Source organism: Strigops habroptila, chromosome 4 (genome assembly GCF_004027225.2).
Source record: "Strigops habroptila isolate Jane chromosome 4, bStrHab1.2.pri, whole genome shotgun sequence".
Classification (NCBI taxonomy): Eukaryota; Metazoa; Chordata; class Aves; order Psittaciformes; family Psittacidae; genus Strigops; species Strigops habroptila.
Genome location: NC_046358.1, coordinates 3589187 through 3605825, shown reverse-complemented (window position 1 = coordinate 3605825; position 16639 = coordinate 3589187). Strand labels below are relative to the sequence as shown.

The following is a 16639-nucleotide window of genomic DNA, read 5'->3' as shown; positions in this document are numbered from 1 at the left end:
CTTTCTCTCTCTCCATCCCAATCCCATGCCAACCTATTCTCTAAGCCTGCCCACTTTCACTGCATCATACTATGCAAACAAAGTACACAACTCCAAATCTCCAACACAGGAGAAAACCAATTTAACTGTACAGAACTGAAAGGCATTTTTCATTACGTATTTTGTCTGTAATGTGATCATAACAGGTATTTCATTTTTTCATGCTAGCTAGAACTTTTGGTTAGAAACTTTTCTCCTTTGCAACTGTGAGCAAGAAGTTTGAGGGCACCTGGCATCACTCAAAACCTAAGCTCTTGCTTCTGATGAAATCAAGACTTTTAATGTCAGGTTTAGTGATGCAGAGGCCCCTCCTTTAGAAGATGGACTGAAACTACTTGTTCATTTCACACAAGCCAGCTCTTTTAGGCCCATAGGGGTGCTCCTATATATATTCTAGTGTTAAACCCTCTGACCTGTCCTCATCTTTCTCTCCTCCACAATAGTAAGTTGATACAAGACTTAGGTAAACTCATTCAAACTTACCCATTCAGCTTCATCATCATCACCACAGTCTCCAAAACAGGAGCTAGCCAGTCCATCCTGAGATCCCTTCTTTAGGACCCGGATTCCCTGCAAGTCCATCCGACGACCTTTTACCTCCAGTGCCCCTTCAAAAGCTTCCTGAGGCCAAGAATTTTCAAACTCATCCACCAAAGCCAGCATCTCTTCAGACATCCGATCATCTTCTAAACCCTCCATCCCTTCTGAACCATTGCTTTCTGCAGTGACTGTGTCTAAGAGGGAATACCATAAATGCTTCAAAAAATCTTTTCCCGGTACTTCCAAAAATCATATAAAAAAAGGAGATCTTTTTTCTGTGACCTGACTTTTCCACTTGCACAAAGGAAGTATCACTGACTGCTCATTGCATGCTTCAAATGGAGAAGGGGGCTGGAGAATGCAGATTTCCCTGTTACAAATAAGGATCATCTGTGCCTTCAAAATCAGCACCTCTAGACCACTTTCATCAGTTTCCTTTCCAAACCAGAGTTCTGCCTGTTTGAGGGAGTAAACAGGTAGTGTCTTCTCTACATACATGCATTAAACACCGAATAAAGCTCTCTCTACCTTAACCATAGACACTGTTTTTATTCCCTTCTGTCCAGCACAGCTGACACAGAATTCACTGAGATACAACCAACAATGTATTTGTAGACTTTTACAAAAACCTACATCCTTTAGCTTGGAAAATGTCTAAACCTTATTTTATTTGTTTTGTTGAATGCATTTTCATGTTAAGCTTGGAAAAGAACAACAGTGAGCAGAATAAAACTGGTTTTAAGGGTTATTTATCGCTTTACAGCCAGAGGAGGGGGAAATGTAGCTTCTTGAGGAAAGCTTTTTCTAGATTTTTCTACAGAAAAATCTAGAACCTGACTGATTTGCCAGCATTGATTTTGTAAGGTTGACTTACTTTCCAGTCTCAAGAAGGAGGGATCCCTTGCTGAACTCTGAGTAAGGACTTCTGGATCTTCTGTACCTCCCTCAGAGTGTCCTTCTGCCACTGCAGTAACTGACTCATAGTGGTCTTCAAAGTATTTCTCTTTGTCGTGACTGCCATCTGGATTTTTCTCATGACAGTGGCCTGAAAGAGAGAAATTTACTGATACACTATGTAAGACTGCTCCTCCTGGATACAAGCACAGAAGCGGTACTGCAGAAGCTACAGTCTTCTAGTTTTCTATGTACGGATTAACAGAATAATTCTAGAAGGTATCACAGACTTCATTCAGTGATTAAAGAGCTAATGTGCCTCTTGACAAAGCAGATCACCTAGAACAGTTACAGGAGACTATGTTATTAGGTATATACAATGAACTGCTAATGAGAGAAAAGTCAGTTATCTTTCGAGGGAAGGTTACACAGTACGTAAGAAATGACTGTGTGCTGGTAGCCATGCCAATGAGCATTCCCAAGACATATTTTTAGTGACAATGCACCATATGTGGGAGTTGCCTGCCATATGAACTTCTCTTAGACACCATAATGCTCCCATGCACAAGAAAAAGGGCCAGGGTAGACTGACATGGGATTGCCAGGCTCTGACCTTCTGTGCTAGCAACAGACGGTACGTAGGTAAGACTAGCTCATTAAGTAGACGGACAAAAGCTACAAGTATTAATCTGTGCCAAAACCCAGTTTATTCAGCTGAAAATTTAACATCTATAATCTTGTGGTCACGTTCCAACAAATGCAAAGATCTAGGAATAACACCGGACAAAGCCAACTGCAGAGCCACTAATGAGCAGATAAAAAACCCCTAAACTGCAAACTTACAACACAAGCCTTTGAGCATCCTCCAGGGAGACATTGTTAAGCTTTCAGAGAGTTTAAAGGGTAACCACCTGCAACTTTGTGGCAATATCTTTGATCTAAAATACATTCTAACTAAAGATCTCAGATCTTCTAACAATAATTACTTGCCAGACTTCCAGGGCATGAGAGAGCTGCTGCCCTGGCCGACCCTCAGAGCTGCACAGGTGAGAGACAGGATTCTCCATAGGTAGAGAGGCTGCCCCAAGCCCCACTTGAGACATGGACCAGGGTACCTGCCTCTTCTCACATGGGAAGCCTGTCCCCCCAGAGAAAAACATATTCTGTGTATAAAGCTGCTGCTCTCAAACCTTTCTTCCAATCACTTGTGAGTGAAAATAGCATACATACACAAATGAATTAAGAAGCACATAGTGAATCAAAGAAAGCTTAAATTAAATGCAAGATTCTCAAGTATGTTCCCCATTCTACCCTCATGAATGCAAATTGTATTTCTGCATGCATATGAAAAGCATTATTTTTTTCAACTGGCAGCATAAAATATGAGAATGTGAAGAAATTAGATCAGTGACTCCTTTCTTCTCCATGCAATGATCCTGTGTTACAAAAGAATACTTTTAAGTCTCACTCTTATCAGGCCAGCAGGACAAGGGAATGGTTGTAACTCTCCTGTAACGATAACCTGGTCCACACCAATTCTCAGCAAAGTGAAACCATAGCTTTCTGCTGTATGCTCTCTACTTTTGCATCTGTGAACACTCAGGTGGCATCTTTGGAGGAGAAACAGAACAGTATTTTCTGGGGGGTGTGGTGGTGTCACCAAAAATCTAATAAAACTATAATCATAAACCCTCTGAGAAAACTATTTCTTGCCCTACCTTTTCTGCTGTACAGAAAAGAAGTCAAACAATGTTCTTTTATGAGTAAATATGTAAACCAGAAGCAGTTACCTTCATAAACTCTTCTAACATCTGCCAGTTATGCTCTGCCTTTCCTACTCTTATCAGTCATTGACTCTTTCTTTAATCCCCCACTTCCTCCATGCTGTCAATAAAAAATTTATCGGTTTCATTAAAACAAACAAAAAAATCACTTCAATATATGGAGATCCTCATGTTTAATTTATGAGAAATGGTGTGCACAGAACTCTCAAGCTGAAACTAGTCCCCCTGCCTGCCATCAAACCAGCCTGATTTTGATGCAAGTCAGGTGCTTCTCAGTAAAGCGATGACCACAACTCCCTTTGCTGAAGGTCAACTCATTATTTGTGTAAAGAACAAAAGCAAAGGGGCTGAAAAAGAGACAACTTTTTTAATTGAAATAAAAACACCAAAAAGAGAGGAAAAGCAGAAGGAAAAAAAAAAAACAACCCAAACACGATGACACTTAAAATTCTACTTAAGAGGAACTCTGTTAATATTAATTTAGAAACACTGGCAGCCAAAACCAGACTTGATGAGCACTGGCTTTCTTGGGATCTGAGAGCTGCTATATATAGAAACCTGAGTGGCCTCATTTTTTCAAGTTGCTGCTTTCAGTTGTCTGACGTCACTGGAGAGGAAAAAAAAGCTGGTTAAAAAACCAGTGGAAGATCTGTGATGAGCATAGCATGAAGCTGGTGGCACTGAAAGACTGCAAGTAAGAACTTCACAGCTTCTATCAGCCAGATGCCTGAAGACCAGCAGGGAAGAATGTGAGACCAGCAAGGAGGCAGCACAGCCCTAGACTCCAAGCACATTCACTGCTTGTAGAACACGAGTTGTATCACTGCAACACGTAGAGCATCTTAGCCGTGTGAAGGACAGAAGCGACTGCCACCCTATGGTCAGCTATGTATTACTAACATTGCACATATATTCTGGTTGTCTAAATAAGCACATGTAAATTTTAGGTGTAAAGTCCCCACACAGTGATACTGCAGCTACAAAACTTGAAGTCTAAAATTACTTTGTAATACTTGATCAATTCAGCTTACTCCATCCTGAAAACTTACTACAGAAGGAGCATTTCCATGCTCATTTAATTTTCTGAGAGCAGCTGGATGTTGCCACTTTTCCTATCGATTCTGCAAAACTAAGAAACAGAAAAGTAGATCAGAGTCTATCTTACCCTCTGATTATGAAATCTGATTACTATGTTCCACGCAGTGAAACAAAGATGCTATAGAGATGGCACGACTGTCTGGGTCTTCATTCAAGTGATGGAAGTAACACAAATAACTAGTCTGATTGTGTCAGGTTAATGTAGAAATTGGGAGGGAAAGAAAGAGAATAGAACCACAGAATGGTTTGGGTTGGAAGGGACCTTAAAGCTCATCCAACTCCAACCCCCTGCCATGGGCAGGGACACCTTCCACTAGAGTAGGTTGCTCCAAGCCCCTGTGTCCAACCTGGCCTTGAACACTGCCAGGGATAGAGCACTCGCAACTTCTTGGGCAGCCTATTCCAGTGTCCTAAATTATTAAGCAAATCCACTAGAGGGAAAAGACAAATACAGACTCTAAACTGAGATCTTGGAGATTAAAAGCAGAACACAGTATTGTATATTAAAGGTCTCTATTTCTCATATTGTTCTAGGCTGTAATTTTTTGAGGCCAATGTGAATGGCTGTATGCTCTGTATGCTCTTGTACAGCACTAGCACAACATGCATTTCAAATATAGAAAAGATCTGCTAGACCATTCATCCCAACCTAATATTAACCATCTTTTTGATTTTCAGGACCCCTCTCACATGTCATTCAAGCTGTGGTTCCTACTACAGTTGGTAGGGCTAAAAAACCCCAAAACAGAAAGTCAGACTTCAATTCTTGTTTAGGAATTGCATGATTCCAAACTCTTATGTTGAAAGCCACTTCATGTAAGGAAAGAAACACCCAGTGTTGACATCTGCAGCAAGGAAGGAGAAATAGTAGGAAGGAGACATGGTAGGAAGGAGAAATGATGCAGTAACTGATATTGAAGACTTGTTCCATCTATAAAGGGATAACATTTATTCTGAACCATACTTCGTATTGCCACAATTCTCAGAAAAGTCACACTTGGAAGCAATCATGAACTTCCCCTATTACATATATTTATATACATTTTTCTGGTACTACATGGGGGTTTTGTTTGTTTGATTAAGAGCAAACTTCTATCAATTTAGGTGACTCCAGACCCTTAGGCTGAAAGCTGCTTACCTAAAGCAAGGAAAGAAACATGAAAAGTATGGAAAAGAGGAAAGATGAGCAAACAGCACCCTCAATGTATCACATGGAGGTGCTGTACCTTAATGAAGGTCTTGAAAGTAATCAAACTTCGCCATTAAAGAGGGCATTGATTGTTTTAAAACTCTAAATGAACTGCCACTGCAGCTCTTTGTGTCTTGTGGTACCTGTGGCAGAGAGAATGAGGCCTCACTAAATATTGTCACTGATTCCTATACACCAACTTAAGATGGATGATCTGGTGTTATCATCAGCATTAGAAATCAAAAGTAAAATTATCTCCAAGTGTCTTTGGTCAGCACAGAGTTTTTCCTGACTTTTCATTCTTTGTTTGTCAGTGCAGAGCTTGTGAAATACAGCATTCCTAACTCTACCATCTATGTTCCAACATAATAGGATTAAGGAAATTATTGGCTCCTAACTTCTTATGACAAGACAAACTAATTCCCTTAAATTTTCTGGAACATACTTAGAAATTATGATGGCAGAATAATGCCTCAAAATTAAAAGTCAAGTCATTTAAAATTTATGTACTGCTATTTCTCATACCACTTGGAATAAGCAGAGCTGGATTATCTCTTGAATGATTACAAAAGTCAAGTGACTATTGCTGCAGTCAGTGACTTGCATTAGCTTATACAAAATGCAAGTTATCTGGAGATAAGTGTCACTTAAATGATGTGCCCCTTTGCATTTAAACAATGCAAAGAGAGAACTCTACTTAATACAGATATAAGTCAGCCTAATACCCGAGTTGTCAAAGCACAGAACAGACTGAAACCAACCTGCTAACAGGAGTTAACTCCATACTTTTTTGATGCAAGCTCAAAACTGGTATTCCCCACAGTGAAACTGAGTAAAGGCAGTTCTCTTTTTTTATAGCATGAATGACATGTCACTGAACTTAATGGAAATAGGCTTTAATCTCTGCATGCTCACAAAAGGTCTCATCTACAGACATTTCTGGAGCAGGGCATCAATAAGCTGTCTTCTTTTTTGCTAGTCACTGCTTACACAGACGCAGAGAGACACGAGTCAAAGAGGTTGGTACATTACCATCTTACACATGAAAATGCGTAACAACTAACGCTGCTCTTTGGTCATGCGAAAACTTTAGGGGTGCTCACAGCTTGAGTGACACTTCATATGTAGAATAAGGATAAAATATATCCATTATAGAAATTAAACTGAAGCCCAGCATATTGTCACCCATCACTTTCATAGATCAAGTCTTGTTCGCTGCTTCGTGTCACATGCAATATAATTTACCAGAGTTTACAAGAATAATCTGAAATGAATGAACTCACCTACCAGAACCTTGGGATCTCAGTCATCAAAATCTGTGCCAAACTAGAAGAACTGTCTTACTTTCTGCACCATGGTGACTTCACTGCAATATGACATTAACAAGCCAGGGCAGTGTTATAGGCAAGTGCACTTTGAGAGACCATCCTTCAAACAACATCTAAAACACGAGGTATGACTTTCACGGTGATGTTAAAACATTGCATACCTGAATTACCTTGATGTTTCAAGATGAGCATGATAATTTCCTAAAGATTTTGTGAGCCATTAAAAGTAACCATGTTATTCCAGTCACATACGAACAGATATTTGACTGCAAAACATTCGTTAAGGGGAAAAAAAATCCATGACAGTTATTTTGAGATGAGTATTAAAAGCAATAGGATGAGCAGTAACTAGAGACGAGACCTATCTTTAGCAGCTAGTGCTGCTCTGCTCACCTTAATTATAAATGAACACTGTTCTGTTAAGATGTAGCTCTAAAATTCATGCGTTCCTTTTCTTACTGTTTTCCTGAAAAAACCACATATTTACACTTCAAAATGAATCCCATGATTGAGCTCTGAAGGCAGAAACTGCAAACTACTTATGGCTGAACAGGATTATCATCAAAAACATTACAGAAAGGCTACAAGCCATAACTGCTGCAAGACAGCATTGTGCTCCAGAAGCAATACCAAAAAAAATTTGATGCTTTCTGCACACGTAAGCATAAAAGAATATGTAACCAAAGAGGTTTCAGTTCATTTTTAGTGAAAAATTATCAATAAAGAGACAAGTGGAGCAGGGAAGTAACTGGAGAAGAAAAGTTCCTAATTACAATTACCTGGCTATGCAATACTGACCTGTGAATGTTTGACAGGTCCATATTTAACTGAAGAGAAATACACAAGTCCTGCTATTCACTGTGCACTATAGGACCCAAGAAAGATACAAAGCAGATGGGCGAGTTGTATCTGAAGCAGCATAAAATTGTCTGAAGCCTTGTCACAGACTTGAAAAGCCCAACAGCCCACCCAGCGGTCTTGCTCTCTCTAAACCCAAAAGCATCACTGCTTTTGGGTCTCAACAAGGCATGACTAGGCTCCAGAACAGTAACACACATGTACCTCCAAGTACCTTTTACGGTTGTAGTATCCTGAATAAATCACTAAAAAAATATATCCACTACCCACATATCATCATAGTTACTATTCTGGAATAATGAAGAACAGATAACAATAAGTTATTATAAGACAGTAAGTACCTTCTCTGGTCATAGAATCATAGAATGGTTTGGCTTGGAAAGGACCTTAAGATCATCTAGTTCCAACCCCCCTGCCATGGGCAGGGACACCTCACCCTTGACATGTCACCAAGACTCTGTCCAACCTGGCCTTGAACACTGCCAGGGATGGAGCATTTACCACTTCTTTGGGCAACCTGTTCCAGTGCCTCAGCACCCTCACAGGGAAGAACTTCTTCCTTATATCTATCCTGAACTTCCCCTGCTTCAGTTTAAACCCATCACCCCTTATCCTATCACTACAGGCCCTGGTGGTCAAGTATTTCAAGTTAAGTACCAATATGGTTAATGGCAGAGAAGGATGAGTGTAGTACCCAAAATTCAGACTAAGTTTTGGTGTGTCTTCTCCCCACACAGAAACAATGATCATTTTTAGCTTTTCCTTTAATATAAATTCTCCTTTGCAACACTGGAAGTTACAGGACAAAAATAAACATTTTCAAAGACCAGGACATACTGCTAACTGAAAAATAAAAGGTAAGTATAGAGAACAAACAAGGAAAAGCAATATAAAGTATTTTAGAAGTTGATTTTCATAAATTCCTACCTCTTCTCTAAATTCCTCCCTTAGATGAGAGGTCAGTGGCCTTTCTTCAAAGATGATGAGGGGCATGCTCAAAATTGAGCAGTAAGAAGAGAGTGCTAAATAACAAGCTTTGGTTTGATGCATAGCAAATAGGATTATGATTTATGTGGTCAAAGACTCAGGCACACAGAAGGAAGCATAAAAAAGTTAGTTCTTTTTTAATATTTATTCCAACAACAGGTTTTCAATTAAGAGGATTATTTAGTAAAACAACTGTTCTCACTCACAGGGAAACAGTTTTTAAATCTAATTTGTAGCCAAAAGATGCCTCTAAATTAGCTTAGCTATAGATTTAAAGATTATCTATTTGTCTCATTACAGCAGTTCTGATTAAACCTTTCAAAACCTACAAATGCCAACAATACATAGCCAGATTTCTTGTTCACACTAAGTGAAATACCTCACCATTGCGTAATACACCAGTCCCTGATGAACAGGCACACAAATTCTCCTTATGAAATATAAAGAAGTGATAAATAAAACATGGGAAAAAATTTAAAGCAGCAGCCAAACCTATTTAAATTAGAACATGATGCAGTTTAATAGGAAACATGCATGCTAAACATCTTGAAGAATTCAGTAGGCTACTCGATAACAGCAGAAAATGTCAACCCACCCTCCCAACACCTCTTCCATAGTTAAAAACAGGGAGGGCAAAACGAAAGAGGTTGACTGCCTAAAGCCTTCACTCTCCTCCTTCCTCAACATCCAATAAAATAGGAGATTGTTTGGTTTTTATGACGCACATGTAGAAGCAAAGCTTGTTCTATGGGCCTAAAATAGAATCACAGAATGGTTTTAGGGTTCAAGGGTTCTAGGGTTCAAGGGTTGGAAGGGACCTTGAACTAGTTCCAACCCCTGCCATGGGCAGGGACACCTTCCACTAGAGCAGGTTGCTCCAAGCCCCTGTGTCCAACCTGGCCTTGAACACTGCCAGGGATGGGGCAGCCACAGCTTCTCTGGGCACCCTGTGCCAGCGCCTCAGCACCCTCACAGGGAAGAATTCTTTCCTAATATCTAAATCTCCCCTCTTTCAGGTTAAAGCCATCCCCCCTTGTCCTGCCACTACATGTGCTCATAAAAAGTCCCACTCCAGATTTCCTGTAGGTCCCCTTTAGATACTGGAAGGCTGCTAAGATCTCCCCAGACCCTTCTCCAGGCTGAACCAGCCCAGCTCTCAGCCTGTCTCCAGAGGAGAGCTGCTCCAGCCCTCACAGCATCTCCGTGGCCTCCTCTGGACTTGCGCCAACAGCTCCACCTCCCTCTTGTGTTGTTGCTCCAGAGCTGGATGCAGGACTGCAGGGGGGGTCTCACAAGAGTGGAGTAGAGGGGGAGAATCCTCTCCCTCAACCAACTGCTCATGCTTTGGGGATGCAGCCCAGGACATGCTTGGTTTCTGGGCTGCAAGAGCACACTGCCAGGTCATGTTGAGCTTTTCATCAACTAATACCCGCAAGTCCTTCTCATCAGGACTGCTCTCAATCTCCACCCAACATGTATTTGAGCTTGGGATTGCCCTGACCCAGGTGCGAGACCTCGTACTTCGCTTTGTTGAATTTCATGAGGTTTGCACAGTCCCACCTCTCAAGCCTGCCCAAGTCCCTCTGGATGGCATCCCTTCCTTCCAGCATGTCAACTGCACCACACAGCTTGGTGTCATCAGCAAACTTGCTGAGGGCGCACTGAATCCCACTGCTCGTGTTGCTGACAAACATGTTGAACAGTGCCAGTCCCAATACTGACACCTATATTTGAACTTTACAATCCTGTCAGTGGATAAAAGAGACTGGAAAATGTTTCTTTCAGGGGACCCTGCTCCTACATACAGAGGAGGAAGGTAAGTAGAACTCCAGTCTCAATTTCGGCCTGTGCCTCAAGAATAGCTAGATTCTGGTTGTTTGTTTGCTTTGGGAAAAAAGGGAAAGAAGGCAAGAGAAACAAGCACATGTAAGTTCTGAAGGCAACGGCTTGTCCTCAGTGACATCTTCTATGTGCCAGATTCTTTTTCTACTGTCAGGTAAGAAAATAGTCACTTATTAATTCCTTAACGATAAACACTCACCCACAGCAGATCACAGCATAATGCATGCTATGAATATCGAATGACTAATACTTGGCCCCCTGCACACAACACACTTCTGAAATCTGTTTCTGATGAAGCCATGGAAATTCTTAGTTTAAGGATCACTAGCATAAGCAAAGGCAACAGTGGCCTGCATTTGTTTTGCTCTCTTTCTAATCTTTCCTCCATTATAAGCAAAATACCTCTTCTTATGCTGAACATTAAATATTTTCTTAGATCCTGTGACACCTATGAACTCAAGTTTAAAAGGGACTTTAAGAATAACCCACTGATGAGAACTGTTTAGTTGAACTGTACACAGTTAACTAACCCCACTGTGAGTTACTGTTAGCTTTCCACTTCTTTCAACATATGGTGTTGACACTATAAAGCCCATTAATGGCTTTATGTGTGTGTCTTTTGGCTACCACTCTGTCTGTAAGGTGTGCACCATATATTGGTACTTAAACGGTATCCCACAGGAACCTGATTTCATAGCTTTTATTTGAAGAAAGTATTTTTGAGAGGCTGTATTTTTGTCTCTCTCTGTATCTCTTCACTAGGTTATACTGCTCAACAAGAGCAGATTAATAGACAGGTCTTGAGCAACCCGGTCTAGTGGGAGGTGTCCCTGCCCATAGCAGGGGAGTGGAACTGGATGATCTTCAGTTCCTTTGCAACCCAAACCATTCTATGATTCTATTCTAATAGTGAGACTTGATCCATGACAATTTATAGATCTGTTTGGGATAGATATCAGTGCAATATTTCTCCTAATTGGAGATCAAAGCCAAGACATTGACGCAAATAGCAAAACAATGTGCTGGTAGATATGTCCCTTATTAATCTAAGACAGATCTTAAGTGTTTAGCAGTTTGTCTGACAGGCCACATTTTACACAATTCCATGAAGAAGCAGCGTTATTGCTGTAAATAAGATAAAAAGTAAATCAATCCTGGTTTTGAGGGAGTGATGATCAAGAATTAGATCAGTCTTTTCTTGAGTCCAGGTAAAGAATACCTGCAGAAGGTTAAGTTTGACAAGAATACTGCCAACCACCCTAGTTTAGGATTCAACAGGAAAACACTCTCCTCACACTGCCAGAATAGTACAAAGCTATAGAATAGTACCTGCAGAAATACTAGGAATTTTTGGAAGAATGTCCCTTCTCCCCAAAACTGCTGCATTGAAGAAGCATCAATCTCTTCCTCTAGGGAAACTTTGAACTGTCCTAGTTTCAGTCACTAGTAGCCATAACATAGGAGAGATTTAAAGCTCTGAGGACAGCCAGAGCACAACACAAACTCGCATGAACCAGGCAACCAACCTTAAAAGGAAAAAACAAATCAATAAAGTAGACAGATCAGGGTAGTTAAGTGCCTGGCACTCCATGGCTCAGCATGCAGTGCTCATTTTAATCTGAGCACATGGCATTGCATGCTGCTTTGAGACAATCTCAACATGACTCATTACAGGCTCAGGCTACACTTCACCTTTTTACAAGTTCACAGATTTAAGCCAAGTGACTACAGCCTTCAAGGTCTTGGCAAGTAATGTTAATTATGCATTACCAGTTCTGCCATATGTGGGGACCACATGTCCTGTCTCTTCCAAACACGCTTTAACTCATTAATTCACTCTGTACAGCTTTACTATGAAGTTGTTCGTGCAACTATCTCTTCCTGGAGATGTAGCTGGGGAATTCCTGCTTTGAGGAATCCCCCAAAAGCTCTTGAACATATGCAACTGCGGGACCTTTTTAAAAAGGTCCAACTCGAGGCAGTGCACACTGTTCAGGGTCACTAAGAATTTTTAGCAGCTACATGCAACAAACTGCCACTGGAAGCAGCTTGCTAAAATGAGATGAAGACAAAGGCAGTAGCAAATGTCTCATTTTCTCTACATTCCTATCACAAAAAAAAGCACCACAAACATTGCAGAAGAATATTAATACCTCTAATAACTGAAAGTATCAGGTTTTGAAAAAATTTAGTTAGGAGAACCTTTTCCATTCCACTCTAACCCCTGATGATCCTCCTACTACGGCATGAACATGTAGTTATGCTGTAGTAACTGAAGGGTTCAAATAACATAGCATGAAGAATCATTTGCACTATAAAGGCAGATAACAATGGGAAATGTCACATTATATTTAGTTTAATACTGTACTGCTTTTTTTTCATATATTAATAGTTTTGCATCTGTAAACTCACACTGAACTGCCCTACAATTCTAAATTCCCTTCCACTGTGCTATTTCCACTTCCACAGTTACTCCTGCAGCTGAGGCCATGACTGACTTGTCCCTCCTCCGCCAGCCTGTGGCCTTCTGATCCTGGGAAAAGACAGAATGAATACACAACACTAAATATTGCAGGCATGCCATTCTTAACAGAGCACAATGCAAAGTGAGACTGCTGACTGCTGCGAGAGGTTGTTAGGTACACTGTCATGCTGGAAATAAGCAAAGTAAGTACATAAGGCTAGCAAGATAGACTTAGCATGATGTAAAGAAATTACCTCATGTTAGCATAAAAAGAAGCTGCAGACCAAATAAATCCATTAGCATGTTTAACAAATTCAACAGACATATACTTAAGACAGCACACTTTGTTTGCTGGTTATAGAAACCTTTAAAGGTGCTTGACTTCCCAGCAAGCAGTAGCTTGGAAACAACATGTGTGAGTGGTGGGTATACAGCCTTTGGATAGTGGCATAGCTAAAAGTGCCACCTTTGACACTGTACCACATTCTTTGATTTTTAAAGCTAAGAATCTCAACCCATACACCTCTGCATAGTTTTGAGAAGAAAAATACATGGAGCTTGGAAAGGACAAACGGGTTTCAAAGTGAGCTTGGCATGGAACTATCAGTATGAAGTCCTTCACTTTCAGCTTCTTTCAGCCACTTAAGTGATGCTAGGCAAAGACTTTTCAGGGAAAGATTTGATCTATACGGCAGGCACTAAATCAGATAGTAAAAAGTTATTTTCAGATCATAGGTGGAACTTGCAGGGCGAACAACAGGCATGAAGGTGCATGTATGTGCATGGAAGCGGTAGAAACAGGCAACTGAGTATTCAAATGATAACGCTGATTTTAGAACTGCTACTGTTTAAGACAGAACCCACTTTCTCTATGCTATTAAATGACAATGCAAACATTTGCCATGATGCGTTGATGAGAGCTCTGACAAGCTGTTCATGTGCTTCATAGAATTCTGCTTGTTTAAAAACCCTAGAGTTGACTGTTCTGTTTATACAGATGAATTTTCCCTTAAGGCAATGGAGAGGGAGTAAAAGCAACAGAGAAATGAACGGTCACAGACCCCATCCCTTTCGCTACTAGAATGAGATAAATAAGAGTACTAACAGTTGTGGTAGTCTAAATAAGGCTTGGGAGCACTCAAGAATTCTAGCAAGCCAAGAAAGAAAAAGGTGAATTTTCAACATACAGTAGTGTTCAGTTCAGAATCCCACACAACTGCTGTAGATTCTGGCCTTTTTCTTCAAATAAAACAAGATTAAATTTTGAGCTAAGCTCAACACCCTTCACCCTAAGAGTTTAACATCTTCTCTTTCTACCTAGTAACACTCTAAGTGATGAGCATTCCTTGGAGGAACAAGATACAGCAGCTTCAGAAGGAGGAGACAATAATGCTATTATGATAGAAATGTCTTAAAGGCCCTCATGCTATAGCAAATGTAAATAAAATATAGCAGCCTCTTGCTGGAACTATCAAGTCAGTCAGGTAGGTGATCACTAAGTTAGTGAAAGGCGCACTTTGAAATGCAAAGTATTTCACAGCTCTGTGTTTTAACACACTATTGTAAAGGAAACATATGTGATGCTTTTGCTTAGTGTTTGTGTATATGAAGTTGCTACATGGGAACTCAAAGCGATTGCAGCTGTCAGAGGCTTAAACTGTGATGTAGATTTAAGCAAGTTATTTAATCTGTCCATAAGCTTACTATTAAGAGTTTCAAGCAGAGTTTCTCCTTTCAGGTCAATCTCTCCTCTACAGGTCAACTTGCTTAAAGGTCTAAGCTTATTAACTTTGTAAGAACTTAAGTGCTGGGGACAAAGGAAAAATCCATACACTTAAAAGATCAAATACTTTTTCCCCATGTCCTATTTTAAGAGGAAGGAGATGAAATAAAACAAGACATTTGATTTCATATGGTATAGGGTATTTGTACCACAAGAGGGCACTAAGCCCATACTTAAAGCAGATGATTAAGCTATTGCTGTTATAAAGTCCTAAATTCAGAAGTTTGCATTGCTTTTACAAACATACATATTCACTGCATAAAAGCACTTGGATATCTCGATGGCATGCACATGTATTCATAATGTACTCACACTGCCTCTACTTCCAAGAAAAGACAATGAGACTAAAGAAATCTGAAGCTTGAAACAAGTTGTGCTTCTTGTTTTGAATACCATCAGTTTATTAATAAAGTTTAAGACTGAATTCTGATCTTCTCTAAAAGAACCTGAAGTGCATGAGCTGATAACAAATTGGAACTGTCAGTCAGAGGCAGATGTTTACAGTCAAAGTATTGTGAGTACAAATGACTTCTGCTTGTCCAAGCAGCAATTCTCTTTACACACATAAGGAAACGTCCTACACAACAGCAATTAACAGAGCAGCATGTTTCAATGCACAGCTGACCATCACACTAAAAACATGCTTCAGGTATATTACAACCATTTTAGTAAGGCTTGACAACATCTGAACAGTCACGTCAGCCAATAACGTGCCACAGGAACAATCCCTTAGGCTTCAGTTGGATATTCTTCTCCAGACCTTACCACATGATAAAAGCTACTTGCAAATTTTTAAGCCATAAAGGTGTGCAGGACAAATCCTGGCAATGCACCACTTCAATGGCAGACAAAAATAATGATGGCTTTCTCTATTAGCTTAATGAGCGGCACAAAGCCAAAGTATCTAATTTCTGCAGCTCTGAGAGTTAACCCTGCTTTTCACATTAAGTTTTTTACACTTGTTGTGCAAGTGTCTGTTATTTGTATGTCAGATATGTGGCTGCTTAAGTTACACATCAAGCAAAATAAAGTTCCTGCTACTTAACATGCTTCAGGAATTGACTTGCCAGTAACAGAACAGTTGATCATTCAGTAGTAACCTCCTTAACACTGCCAATAAAAAAGCATTGGTCTGAGGTTTTTAATTCCTCTTCTCACATGCATGAAGTGACCTGGGTTTGAAATAGAAATTTGTATCTAGAACAGAGGTAAGTTAGTGAAAAGAAAACAAGGTACCAGGTAGCAGTACAGAAAAGAGAGCATATAAGTAAGTATCCAACAAGTCCTGTGCTAACAGCAAATGTCCCAACATGCTGGAGTAAATTCCTATTTCACCGATACACCAAGCACATACTGTAATCAAAAATTAGACTATACATTTGGATTTTTGATCCCATATGCCATCCCATACTAGCATATAACTCCCACTGACCATTTGCTGGATTCTGCCAATGGCCCACAGCAGCAGAGCAAGGAACTCCATGTCTCATTTGTTAGTTCAGTTCTCATGAATAGATGCTTTAGACAGGCGAAGCAAAACCACAGCTATCACAACCCAGAGCACAGGCAGCCCTACTACTGTTACTTTCACATATACTGAAGGAGCACTTATCAAAACAAGGTATTAAACCAGAGACAACATTTGATATTCCAATTTCTTGGTAAATTTTTCAGCATAACATATCCATCTCAAAGGATATAAATAGTTAAGACATGCCATCAAGTGCATAGTAACAAGAGGACAAAGTAAATTCAGTATCAGATGTCCCCAAGCAGCATCATATGATCTGAAAGGCTGTTAAGATCTCCTGAAATAACAATCCAGTGATACTG

The 16639-nt window shown here is 40.1% G+C and overlaps 1 protein-coding gene across 1 annotated transcript in view; it reads right to left on the bottom strand.

The window, feature by feature from the left end:
- The window catches only part of TTC17 (tetratricopeptide repeat domain 17), a 59045-nt gene that overhangs the window by 11256 nt on the left and 31150 nt on the right, over positions 1-16639 (bottom strand). Inside the window, exons 17-18 of the mRNA XM_030484045.1 lie at positions 1454-1624; positions 523-773 (exon numbers count right to left, since the gene is read on the bottom strand). Of these exons, the coding sequence (XP_030339905.1) occupies positions 523-773; positions 1454-1624 (422 nt within the window). The remainder of the gene's footprint in view (positions 1-522; positions 774-1453; positions 1625-16639) is intronic.